This window comes from Microtus pennsylvanicus, chromosome 1 (genome assembly GCF_037038515.1).
Source record: "Microtus pennsylvanicus isolate mMicPen1 chromosome 1, mMicPen1.hap1, whole genome shotgun sequence".
Classification (NCBI taxonomy): domain Eukaryota; kingdom Metazoa; phylum Chordata; class Mammalia; order Rodentia; family Cricetidae; genus Microtus; species Microtus pennsylvanicus.
In genome coordinates this window covers 27114708-27128129 of record NC_134579.1, presented here as the reverse complement: position 1 = coordinate 27128129, position 13422 = coordinate 27114708, and the positions used below count along the sequence as shown (strand labels likewise).

The 13422-nt window shown below is 38.5% G+C and overlaps 2 protein-coding genes across 2 annotated transcripts; one reads left to right on the top strand and one right to left on the bottom strand.

The window, feature by feature from the left end:
• Positions 1–1566: 1566 nt before the first annotated feature.
• On the bottom strand, positions 1567–2226 carry LOC142838480 (keratin-associated protein 13-1-like). Its single transcript, XM_075953955.1, has 2 exons — positions 1961–2226; positions 1567–1870 (listed from the first exon to the last, which is right to left on the bottom strand). Exons 1-2 carry the CDS (start codon positions 2179–2181, stop codon positions 1567–1569), a joined length of 525 nt encoding a protein of 174 aa, XP_075810070.1. The 5' UTR covers positions 2182–2226.
• An 8982-nt stretch (positions 2227–11208) lies between these two features.
• Positions 11209–11691, top strand: LOC142838471 (keratin-associated protein 13-1-like). The gene has a single exon (XM_075953952.1). The coding sequence runs from the start codon at positions 11209–11211 to the stop codon at positions 11689–11691; it is 483 nt and encodes a 160-aa protein (XP_075810067.1).
• Positions 11692–13422: the final 1731 nt, after the last annotated feature.

The following is a 13422-nucleotide window of genomic DNA, read 5'->3' as shown; positions in this document are numbered from 1 at the left end:
CTTCAGCCCAGAGAGCCATCAGGGTTCCCTGCCCTGTGGGAAGTCCAAGGACCACCCACCTCCATCCAGGTATGGTAAGGTGAGCATGAAAACTGCCTAGGCTCCCACAAAGCCAGTACGTGCAGTAGTATCAAAAACCCATTGCCATTGATCTTGAGTTCTCAGTATTTCTCATTGTCCGCTATGTTCAGCGAGTCCGGTTTTATCCCAGGCTTTTTCAGACCCAGGCCAGCTGGCCTTGGTGAGTTCCCAATAGAACATCCCCATTCTCTCAATGTGTGGGTGCACCCCTCGCGGTTCTGAGTTCATGCTCTTGCTCTCTCTCCTTCTGCTCCTGATTCGGACCTTGAGATTTCTGTCCAGTGCTCCAATGTGGGTTTCTGTCTCTGTCTCCTTTCATCACATGATGAAGGTTAATATCTCAATTTTTACAAGGAGTATCTGCTGTCATTTCTCCCTTTAACAGTTGTGAATATCCAGGAAATCATAAATGTCAACCAATAAAGGATAGAAGGTAAGGGAAAATGTCCTTTCCTGTATCAGACATAGTAGTAGAAAATTCCAAGACTCTTTGCAAATGGCCAAAATGTTTCTAGAATGTTGCATTCTGGTAGTTCAATAAAAATGCATATTTTGAGTGGTATTTCCTCTTTCTCCCCTAGAATGCTCATAATCCATGTAATCTTAAATTTTCTTTAAGATACTATGTCATGTTAATTGTACCCAACTTGCTTTGAGACACAGAGAAAGCCTAGTAAATTAAATCTCTTCATAGAAGTGTTGCCCTTCCCTTCAGTTGATTGGAGTTGAGCCTGGGAGGTGGTAGGAAACTCCTAGCACCAAGATTATTGCCCTTTTCCTTATGGGTTTGGATGAGGTGCAGGGGTCCTTAGGCACATGAGGCAGGAAAATTAGCATGTACACCAATACGTAAATGTCTATCGGTTCTAAGAATTGTTTAAAGCTACTTTCTCCTGACTGAAAATCTACATTCAAATACTAGACTTGATATTTCTCTTATATAAAGAATTCAGCTTGTAAATTATGTAATATCGTTTCCTTGGTTTTGGCATCTCTATCTTTGTTTTGTTTTCTTGGCTTAACAGAAATTCATGTACTTTAATCTCAGGAAATTCACACTAGTTGATCCCTGTTGTTTGGACATGAATAATGATCTTGCTAGAATTGACAACTTCCAAATATAAAGCAAAGCAAAATGCCAGATCGTATACCCCAAATTCAGCTGGATAATCCCACTGATCTTATGTCTTCCAAACCACAAGCCCATAAATTGAGTGAAGAAACAATAAAGTGGGCAATGCATGAAGATATCAGATTGCACAATTTATTAGATGAAATTTTCATTTTTCAAATGATCTTTGAGAGAAAGCAAATAGCATCATCAGTATGGAGAGAAGAGCATAATTTTGGATAACCTACTGATCTCTTAATCTGCTGAAGTTCAGAGAGGAAGCTGTTAAAGGAAGGATGATATGATATCAGAAATAGTTAGGCAGGGAAGCAAGAGCTTTCGGGCTTAGATTTGACATAGGAAAACATAAAGACTTAGCAGCTTATTCCATAGATGCTTGACCCACAGATTGGTCTGTAACAAGGTTTAAAGGAAAGAGGCACCAAGTAGCTTGGATAGCAATATCTACTTCCAAAACTCAAGGAAGGGAAACCAGAGACTCCACAATTCAGAGATCTGAAGCTACTGGATCCACAGCCCCCTGAGTAGCAGCTTCTAGATCCACAGCTCAGGGAACGGCAGCTGCTGGATCCAAAGCCCAGAGATCCAGCATATGATCTCAAGCTGGGTCTGCAAGGTGTGGAGCTCCTCGGGTAGTAGCAGGCTGTCTGGCAGGGTCTGGACACAACACGGAACCTCTGGCAGCCGATGGGCTCAATGCAGGTCTCCTGACAGCCGGTGTTCACTGAGGATTCCACCAGGCAGGGCCTGGACACCACGCAGGACCTCTGGCAGCTGGTGGGCTCAATGCAGGTCTCCTGACATCTGGTGTTCACAGTGGATTCCACCTGGCAGGGGCTGGGAGAGCAACTGGTAGTGGTGTAGACCAAGTTGCTGGGGTAGGAAGAGCCACAGGAGGAACCTGAAGAGGGCAGGCAGGGCCTAAAGGAGCGGGAGGAGGAGTTTCCAGAGCAGCAGCTGTAGGCCATGTTGACAGGAGATGTGAGCTCACCTGGATATATCTGAGAGGATTCTGAGTTTGGATGTCACCCTGTGGAAAGCTGGGTTTATATACTCTCAGCAACAGGTGTGGCAGGTGTGGTACCCAACAGCATCTTCCTTGATGCATTTGTGTGCTTCCTGGTTTACAAATCTGCAACAGTAATCTCTGTAATTGTAGTTGCATTTGAATAGTTTTCTGCACCGTATATTTATGGGTGTTGTCATTTAGTCATATTTATGACAATGAGCTTCTGCCTTTTCAGGGATGCCATGATTGACTGTTTTACACTAATGCTTATTCCATCATGTCTAGCAAAATCCCTGATATTTCTCTTGACACAATTTTTATGCATTTTGTCGATGTTATACAAATAATTTGTTTCTATGATAGTGGATATTCGTAACATGCATTTCTCAAGTTAATGAACTGAGTGTTATTTTGAGAATATTTTGGAACCTACAAAAGGCTAACCTTGTCTGTCACCATTGATGTTCAGTTTCCAAAATTATTCCACATAGATTACAAAGTTTTACCTGTATTTGTCACACAAAGGCACATTAGCCATAAAGACCAAGAAAACATGACTAGGATTGAAAATGGTCAGAGCAAGTGCAGGACAAGGATAAGTGTCATGATTCCAAGGAGCCAACATGTAAGAGAATCACAAGTGTAAACCTTTGTGGATTTGAATCAATCTATAAAAGACACTGTAGAATAGAAGAGACAACAAATATTGTAGCCACTGTGTGATAAGGGGACTGAAGTATTGTGGATCTCATCTGTATGGGATAGAAGGGCTGAGATACTGGATCTCATCTGTGGGACAGGAGGACTAGGATCCTTGATCCCATCTATGTGGATAGGAGGAATGAGATACTGGATCCCATCTGTATGGGATAGGAGTACTGAGACACTGGATCTCATCTGTGTGGTAGTAAAAATGGGACCCTGGATCTCATCTGTGTGATAGGAAGATGGAGATACTGAATCCCATCTGTGTGATGGGAGGACTAAGATACTGGATCTCATCTCTGTAGCTGACTGGAGGTTTTCATTCTCAATCACTAAGTCACAGGGGATTTATTCACTAGGGTTCTTCCTGCTGACATCTGAAATACAGCCATATATATCCATGACTGTGTTTGCCATGGTCGGTTCCAAGTAGTGACTAAGCCCAGAGAAGGCAAAGAAATTCCTAGTGGGCTGTGAAGCCCAACTTTTACACAGGTTTTCCCCACCCCTCATGTAAAGATCCTGTATCTTTATAGGTTAGAGGGACTATTTCTCTTCTCTTGGGCCCTAAGTTTGAGGGAGAAGCTAGTGAAGAAAATTAATCCAAAGACTTGGAATACTTCAAATTTTGTTTATAATATATTATAAAGAAAGCCTACTGATAGTGTACAGCACAAAATTCAGGCAGATGTATTCTCTTGTAAATGTCAAGTGGGGCTAACCAAGAAAATGACTGAAATTCTGTGGTGATTTATTACAAAAATGACTATAGGTTTTGTTTTTGAGCCTGTTCGAAATTTATGTCTAAATCAGGTCTGATAGGTCCATCTTTGATTTTCTCCTTATTGATTAGGGAGATTATATCACTTCAATTTTACTATTTCATCATTGATTTTTATTTAACACTTGCACATTCTCAACTGAAGTCTCCTTGAAAATAACCCCTGCTTCCTCCCCCTCTTATTACTTTCAGACCCACTTATAAATAAGGAGTGCATTCTAAATGAGTTCCTCACATGCTTTCTCCCTTTCAATCATTTTGTCACGACCTTTAGTGTGGAAATTCCCTTTACTCATAATTTAGTTCACTGTGTTGCAGCTGTACTTAGGATCCTGATGAAAACCATCCATATTTTTTTCAAGATAATTGCTTTATATTTAGTTAAATTCAATTGAATTATTTTTATTTTCCTCTGAAATTTCTCAATCATATCTTTTTTCCCAGGTGCAATTATTTCTTGAACATAAAGTGTTCCCGTGTCATATTGTCAGATTCTTCAGATAGGTGTAGTCCTGGATGATAAGTGTGGGTTTTGGAAAATGTGCTGTTAGCAAGTTTCATAATTTCTAATATCAGGGTGTATTTAAACAAATATGGCTCCTTTATCATTAGGCAACATAATACGACAGGGTCCCCATCATCCATGCAATGTGTTGCTGACTGAATCAATGCTGTGTGAGACATGACTGCTCTTTGATGTTTCCTTCTGCCACACAAAAATCCTATTATCCACATTCTAATTTCTGTCACTCTCTTCTGTTTCAGGCTTCTTACATTCCTTCCATGCTCTGAGAAGCAACAGACATTTCACATGGAAAAAGACTTTGTCCTCCTCTAGAGATTTGTTGCTGTTAGTTCTGTCAGCCTGCTAGAATAAATTCTCTCATAGCCTAGATCATTTCAATCCCATCAATAACTGATACAGGTTAAACTTCAGTTTCTGTCCTGTGTCCTTATAAGGATCTTCCCATTAGAAATTCAGTTTTGCCTGTCAGAATTGGCTTTCTAAGATCTGGGGTATTTCTCAGGGCCCTAAGTCTTTGAAAGGCCCAGAATTTCAAGTTTGTTCTGTAGTCTCATAAATCTGTCGAAATTTCTTACAGCCTTAATCACAGCTGCCCAAATCAGGATATAACTTTAAGGGCATCACAGCTCCAGATTAAGCAGATAAGTTGTAGCTCATATAAGATCTCTATCATTCTGCAATGCTTCAATATGTCCCTGATAATGTGTGTGCATTCACACATCTACATGAACATATGCATTACATACCTATTTGTAAGTTTTTCTCTATTCTTTCTGTTTTCCTTAAGAAAAGTAATCAATATTTTAAGCAATCTGCGACTGATAACTTTATGGAACCTTTAAATATTTAATTATATTTACATGACATAGAAATGATTATTGCTGCCATAATTAAACTGTGCTTAACTCTATTCTTTTTTTTTTTTTTGGCTTAATTACTTCCCAAGCTCTCTCAGGCTTTATATGGATTCAGTTGTCTATGTGGTTGCCAATTGTTGAAAGGGGCCCATTTGTTCATCCCAGTCGCCCAGATAGCTTAGCCCCAAAATATCCACAAAGAAACTGTATTAATTAAAAAAGACAGACCTCTGTGAGTTCAAGCTGTGATCGCACACACCTTTAATCACAGCACTTTGGAGGGAGAGACATGCAGATCTCTGTGTGTTTAAGGACAGCCTGGTCTACAGAGTGAGTTCCAGGACAAAGATTAAAAGAAACCCTGTCTCAAAAAGATAAAAACTTAAAAATAAAAATAAAAGAAATAGAGTTTAAAATAAAACCATGTAAAGATAGAAAGCACACAGAGAATCTGGATACTGTGTGTTGTTATATTCTCTCTGAATTGTTTGAATGCTGAGGAAGAAGCAACAGCTGCTAAAAGATATTTGTTTATAAATGCTCCTGAATTGATCTAAGACAGGTATTTTGAAAATGCCTTGACTTCAATATTGAAGTCAAAAGGTATGAAACTTTGGAGAAGAGGATTTGCTTTTGTTTCCACAGGAAATGTGAGGCTGTAGATTCATTCTGAGTTAAGAAAAATCAGGTTTGATCAAGGATGACCATTTGAGAAATCTCTGGTAGGAACGAATGGCCCAGATGTCTGAGTTTTACATCCAGAACAGATTTAAGTCAGCTGCCTGTGAAGATCAAGACTCACAGGATATTCCAGTCAGTACTTGATCATAATCTAAATTTTATTTAGGTTTCAATAAGTTTGTCAACACCTGAAACCAGCAGGAAGTAGCCTGGTAAGCTATGCCCACATTCCCAAATATGGACTATGGATATTTTCCTTTGTTTAGAACATTAGTTACAAGTTGTTATAGCTAATGGTCAGGATAAAAACTAAATAAATGATATTAGATTTAGAGTTCTTGTTTTTATTTAAAAAAGAGGGGGAAGTGGTGTGGGACAATGATCTGTATTCTGCCAATTATATTTCAAATAAATGCTGATTGGTCAGTAGCCAGGTAGGAATTGTGGAACGGACAACCAGACAAAAAGAAGAGGTGGGTCAATGAGAACAGAAGAATTCTGGGAAGAAGAAAGTCCTAGTCTGCAGTTGTGACTCAGCCACAGATTAAGTAAAATGTAACTACCTTGCTGAATAATTTACCGAGCCAAGTGGCTAGCATAGAAAAGACTAATGAGGTATATAAGTTATAAGGGTTAATAAGAAGCCTGAGCTTCCCTGATCCAAAATGATGAATATGGTATGTACTCACTCATAAGTGGATATCCTAGAGAAGCTAAATAAGAAGGTGAAGCCAAAGAGAAACTTATGGTTATCCTCCAAGATATTGGAAATAGACAAGATTCCCAGGCAAAAAATGAGAACTTGGCAGTGGGGGTGGGGTGAGGTTAAGGGGAGATGGGGAGAGAAAAGTATGAAGGGTAGGGTGGGGAGAGCTTGGGAGAATGGGAGGGTTGGGATGGAGGAAGGGTGAATATGGGAGTAGGGAAGTATATCTTAATTAAGGGAGCCATTTTAGGGTTGCCAAGAGACTTGACTCTAGAGCTGTTCCCAGGTATCCAAGAAGATGTCCCCAGCTAGTTTGTTGGGCAGCTGAGGAGAGGGAGCCTAGAATGGCCCTATACTATTGCCACACTGATGAATATCTTGTATATCACCATAGAACCTTCATCTGGCGATGGATGGAGATAGAGACAGAGACCCACATTGGGCACTGGACTGAACTCCCAAGGTCCAGATGAGAAGCAAAAGGAGGGAGAACATGAGCAAGGAAGTCAGGACCATGAGGGGTGTACCCACCCACAGAGATGGTGGAGTTGATCTAATGGGAGCATACCAAGGCCAGCTGAACTGGGACTGATGGAGCATGTGATCAAACTGGACTCTCTGAACATGGCAGACAATGAGGGCTGACTGAGAAGCCAAGGACAATGGCACTGGGTTTTGATCCTACTGCATGTACTGACTTTGTGGGAGCCTATTTTGTTTAGATGCTCACCTTCCTAGACCTGGATGGAAGGTGGGAGTACCTTGAAGTTTCCACAGGGCAGGGAATCCTGACTGCTCTTTGGACCAGAGAAGAAGGGGGAGGGGGTATGGGAGGGGGAAGGAAATGGGAGGAAGGGAGGAGGTGGAAATTTTTAATAATAATAATAATAATAAAAATAATAATAATAAAGCTAAAGAAGAAGCCTGAGCTTATGGGCCAGTTAGTTTATAACTAATGTAGACCTCTGTGTGATATCTGTGGAATTAAATAATTGCAGGAACTGGGCAGGACAGAAAACCCAACAACAGATTATAATGAGGGTGCAATCTTAAAATACATCACCTTAATGTGATGAAACATTTTAAGATTGGACAGGTTCAGATGCTATGGTTATGAGTGTCTGGCTTCTCTGTCTAATGCTAACTATCATCCTTATGCCCCATATCTCTGCTTTCCACAGAGATTCGCAAAGGTCTAATTTCATGGTTTCACATTATTCTGTTTCCTTGTCATTCTAAATTAATCTTACATCTTTCCTTATTTCGTTTCATATTTATTGTAGTTGTGAATTTCATAGTAGCATCTCACACCTTCACAACCAACATATCTGTTAGCATATCTGTTGCTGGTGTACCATGAGATGTCTTGAGTACACCCTGAACACTGAGACTTCTCGAGTACACCCTGAACACTTGCACATCTTGGGTATACCTGAACACTGAGACGTCTTAGGTACACCATGAAGACCGATTACAAAAATGTCTATACAAACCTTCCTAAGCACCTTTATTTTCATAAAAGTATGCTGAAACCTTGTAAAAGAGTTTATTGGAATTGAGCTCAGGTGTTGACATTTGCTTTGTTTCTTCTTTCCTAGCATGTGTACTATCTGTAGAATCATCTCTTAAACTAGCAGTATGGATTGGAATTCATGTTTTAAAAATCACTGTGTTTTATCTTTTGAGTATGCTTGCCTAAATATCTGTTCACCATGTACGTGCCTGTGGCATTTAGAGGGAGAAAAGATGAGGCTGTGAATCTATGGAACTCTGGTTACAGACAGTTGCAAGCAATCATGTGTGTCCAGAGAACTGAACTCTGTCCTTTGGAAGAGAAAATGTGTTCTAAAATATGGCCAATCCCTCTAGCCCTTCAATCCCTGTTTACAACACACTTAAAACAAAATTAAGAAAGTTTAGAATGTTTTAAGATTCATTTTTATTTTAGTTGATGTGTTTATATGTGTGAGCATATGTTCATATCCTTGTTCATGTGTGTAGCCCTCTAGGCCAGAAAAGGGTGTTAGAATCTCTGGCGCTAGAGCTATTAGTGGTTGTGAGCTGCCTAAAACGGGTGCTGGGAATCACACTGGTTCTCTGGATGACTAACAAGTGAGCTTACCTGATGACCTGTCCATCCAGCCCAGGAATTTATTAATGTGTTTATTAGATACCAAACAGTGTATCTCTGGTGATCTCATATAAATTTTTAGTAGAGGTAACTTGAGAAAAATGTTCAGAATTTATTAAAGGGAGAAGTAGGCTTCAGAAAGACATGTAGGAGTCTTTCTGTCATGAGCAAACTTTGATCACATGGAGTCAAATGTTCTTTGAATTCAAGAGTTCTAATTTAATGAAGTATTATGAAAAGAATACATTTTGTGACCCTTACTAGTGTTAAAATAGAATCTCAATACAAGAGATAATAGTTTTGTTCATGAAGATTCCAATCTAAGTCAGCTTTAAAAGCTAGATCCCGGGACTATGAGTGGCAGATGCATTGACATTTTATAAAGGTATATCAGAAGCCATGACTGTCTATGTGGATGGGCTTCTTTGGAAATACCTCAAAGATCAAAAGACATATTTTCATCATCTACTAATGAGAATACAAAATCAAATATAAGAGACTTTTGTTTGAGCACCCTTCCAAGTCTTACATTTTATGTGAATTATTCTAGTTTCTCTGTTTCTATGAATAATTAGGTAAAATAATCATAGAGTGCTATACAGATGAAACAATACAATCTCAGGTGAATTTAGTTCAAAGGTAGAAATTTTTTTAAAAACTTTAAACATTATCTCCAATTATGAGGGCAAAATTATATATCTACAAACACAAAAGTAAGATAAACTATTCATATACCAGTTAACATGCAGGGTACTTGAGACATACAGTAACAAATTATTTCTCACCTTATAGAATTACTATTTGCATTTAACACCAATTTGTTCACAAGAATAATTAAAGAGTTATTTATGAAACAACAATGAAAAACTAAGTGGAAAAAAATACTTCCACCATTATCTTATTGAAATGCTCTTCAGCCTGAAACACAAAATAACAAAATATGAATTTTATTCAAAAATAGAATAGCTAAATTTTTATCTTCATGTCTTCCCTCCTTGAATTTCATAAAGTCTATATTACCATTACACTATTTTCCATATTACTATACATTTGATCATTATGAGTATTGCAAATGGATTGTGTTTAATAGAGAAATGTGAAAAATTTGCCATAAACTGTAGTAGTACATCCCCGTTCTATCTGAATATTCTTTCTATATAGTTTAACAGAGAATACTCTATCAGCGAGTATAAGAAATGCTGGTTATACAGTGAGAACTTAATAATATTATTAATCATATTTTCAACTTTAAGTCTATGAAAGAACAAATGAGCAAATAATAGTAAAAGAAAGTTAAGATGAAAATAGAGAGCAAAGTAAAATTTAAGCACAGAACAAACAAAAAAGAGGTAGGAGGGAGGAAGAACACATGGGAAAAGAAAAGGATTACATGAATAAAGAAAGCGAGGAAGAGGAGGAGGAGGAGAGAACTTCCCCCATTCATGTACTTCATACTTGGGCAGATAAGTGTTGATGCATACAGGGATATAGCCCTGAAAAGGTTCACAGGATATCAAAATAACATGAGAAATGGTAGCATATTGCAAAGGCTAGAAATCTCAATGATTATGAATGCAGGTAATGGAAGGAGAAAAGAAAATTTAAGTATGCTTAACTTGCAAAAAAAATTATTAGGGCTTTGAAATTAGACAGATCACAATGCAAAAGTGCAATAGAACAAGATGGCATATACGTTCAGTCTCATCATTGCGGAGGAAGGAAAGGACAGAGGAGAGATAACACATTCCAAGACAGCCTTAAAATATTCCAAAATCATGTTTTTAAAATACAAAAAAAAACCAACAACAACAAAAACACAGTCACAGAGCTCAATGGAAAGATTGTGAATCCCTCCCTGTTCCTTCATTTTTATTATTATGGATATTTCTTCCTTTCATTGAAAAAGAGGAGCTCTTTCAGATGAGATACTTTTCAACAACCTGCCTGTAAATACACAATACCCGCTCCCAGTTTCCAGCTGCCCTTGTTGGTATGTTGCTTTTATCTGATTTGAATCTGTCGTTATTCAATTTGATACAGAATATGTAACAGTAAATTGCAAGGTATAATTGTGTTGTGTTCCCCACACTGAGTTACCATAAGGAAGTTTGACAGGATGGTAATTGAGGTTGATAAGATGAAACCTTCTTGTGAATGCTCATTCATATAGAAATAGATCCAGTATCCAGATAATTAGCATCATCTCTTCCAGTTTTACAGAAGAAGCATTCACTAGCAGAACAAGAGTAATCCACCAAGTACAAGAAGGTATCTAATGGTAGAGGATAGGGAAGGGCTGCTATAGCTATGATAGGGCAGGCATCGATATAAAATAGTCATAGCATTTTGTAGATAGGAGTAGCTCTTTGACATTTGTTACAACACTCATAAATATACTGTGCAGAAAACTATTCAAACACAACTACAATTACAGAGATTACTGTTCAACATTTGTAAACTAGGAAACACAGATTCATCAAGGATGAGACTACTGGGTACCACACCTGTTGCTGAGAGTACATAAACCCAGCTCTCCACAGGGTGACATCCAAACTCAGAATCCTCTCATGTACATCCAGCTAAGCTCACATCTCTCAACATGCCCGACAACTGCTGCTCTAGAAACTTCTCCAGCCGCTCCTTTAGACATTGCGAGCCATATTCAGGTTCCTCCTGTGGCTCTTCCTACCCCAGCAACCTGGTCTACACCACTACCAGTTGCTCTCCCAGCACCTGCCAGGTGGAATCCTCAGTGAACACCAGATGTCAGGAGACCTGCATTGAGCCAACCAGCTGCCAGAGGTCCTGTGTAGTGTCCAGACCCTGCCAGACAGTCTGTTACTACCCGAGGAGCTCCACACCTTGCAGTCCCTGCTGGGGAACATGTGCTGGATCTCTGAGCTTTGGATCCAGCAGCTGCCGTTCCCTGGGCTGTGTATCCAGTGGCTTGAGATCTCTGAATTGCGGAATCTATGGCTTGCCTTCCCTGTGTTATGGGTCTGGATTCTACTACCCCGAATACTTGGCTTCTACAACATTCCAACCCTCTTCTTATAGATCAGTCTATGGCATTGCCTTCTAGGAATTTGACTGCTAAGTCTCCATATTCCTATAATATCACAATCAAATTCTCTATGTCCTGTAGATGATTTATTATTCTCATCTTCTACCATTTGTCTTTCTACTGACAATTCTTTCAAACTCATCTTCTGTTAAAATCTTCATGTGTAATCCCATATTATACCTTAAATTTTGTGCTAATGTTATTCTATTTCCTGTACATTCAAATATGTTTGATAACTAAAATTTTAATTCAATAAATTTATGCAATCTGTTTCTTTAATTTATTTTTCTTACTATTATGATATTGTTATTATATATTTATGGATATATGAGACTTCATTAAAGATCAAAATTTATACAATTTATGTTTGAGAATAATTAATTTGGTTGGGGGAATACTCCTTATTTGTAGTAGTTAGTAATTGGAAGAGTTTAATTTGAATGTAAATAAGACTCATAAATGTGAGCACTGCCTATGATTGAAGTGTATGACTAAAATGTTATCCATCAAGAGAGTATTATTATATACTTCAGGGGTTTATGTATATTTTCAGGAAAAAATATTTAAGTCTATTATTAAATACGAGTTTTCAACCAAGAGAATAGAATAGTCAACTTCCAAAGAATTTCAAGACAGATACTTCTTTTCATCTGAAATAATGATATCTCTTCTACCCAAAGTTTATGCACTATTTTTTCCTATCTTCTCAAAATATTTAAAAGGAGAATGACAACCATCTTAAGTGGTAATAACTGGGTCTAGGAATCAGGGCATCTTCCTGATGCTTCTGAAACTCATCTTCAGCCAAACTAGAAACAATGCTGAACGGTTTTTATTCATTTGTTTTAGTCTGATTGTCAACATTAAAGATTTGGGTGTAGTTTGCTTGCAATAAGAGCCAGGAAAAGAAAGCAATAGTGTATTGTCCTTTAGTGTGTCAGTTTGGTCCTGAAGGTAGTACTGGTCTCCCGGAACAGACCATAGATGACCAGGGACAGGTGCACACAGACTACAACTTTAGGGCTGTCTCAGTTGTGACCCAAAGGGAAGTGGCAGGGCTGGGCCAGGGCAGGGATTCTCTAACAATAGAGTTCATGGGCTGGAGAGCAGGGTTAAAGTACTCAGACTTCAGGAGTTCCACAGCAGGAGATGGAGGGAGGAGAAGTGAGGACCAGATCATAGCTGCCTCAGCAAGGAGCATTCATATCTGGAAAGCCTTGGAAGAAGGCAGTAAATGAGAGTGTTTGCCTAAGGACTTCACTGAATTGGGCTCAATTTTTGGTTGTAAATTTGGTAGAATTTTTTTCATGATATTCGATTCATCTGTATATATATATATATATATATATATATATATATATATATATATATATACATATTACTAAAATCCCAATCTTTCCACTTTGCCAATAAATACTCAGGAGCCGGATGTTATGGTGAAACCCTGCTTGTTCAGAGAAGCAAAGTAATCACCCAGTTAACAATATTCCTTCTCTGCCAATATCCCAGAAAAAGTTACTTTATCTTACTTCCTATGGTGTCCTAAACAAGACTCCTCCAGCACAGTGGCTCTCCATTCTACTTCCTGTGCATCTCTCTATCCATCCTCCTGACTCCCTCTACTCTCTATGATTATTACTTCCTGTCGTCAGGTTGATTGCTCTGCCTCCTGACCTATAGAATGCTTTTTGATTTAATCCTGTTTACAATAAGCAGAAAGCTCTTGGATTAAAGGCGTTTGCACTGGCA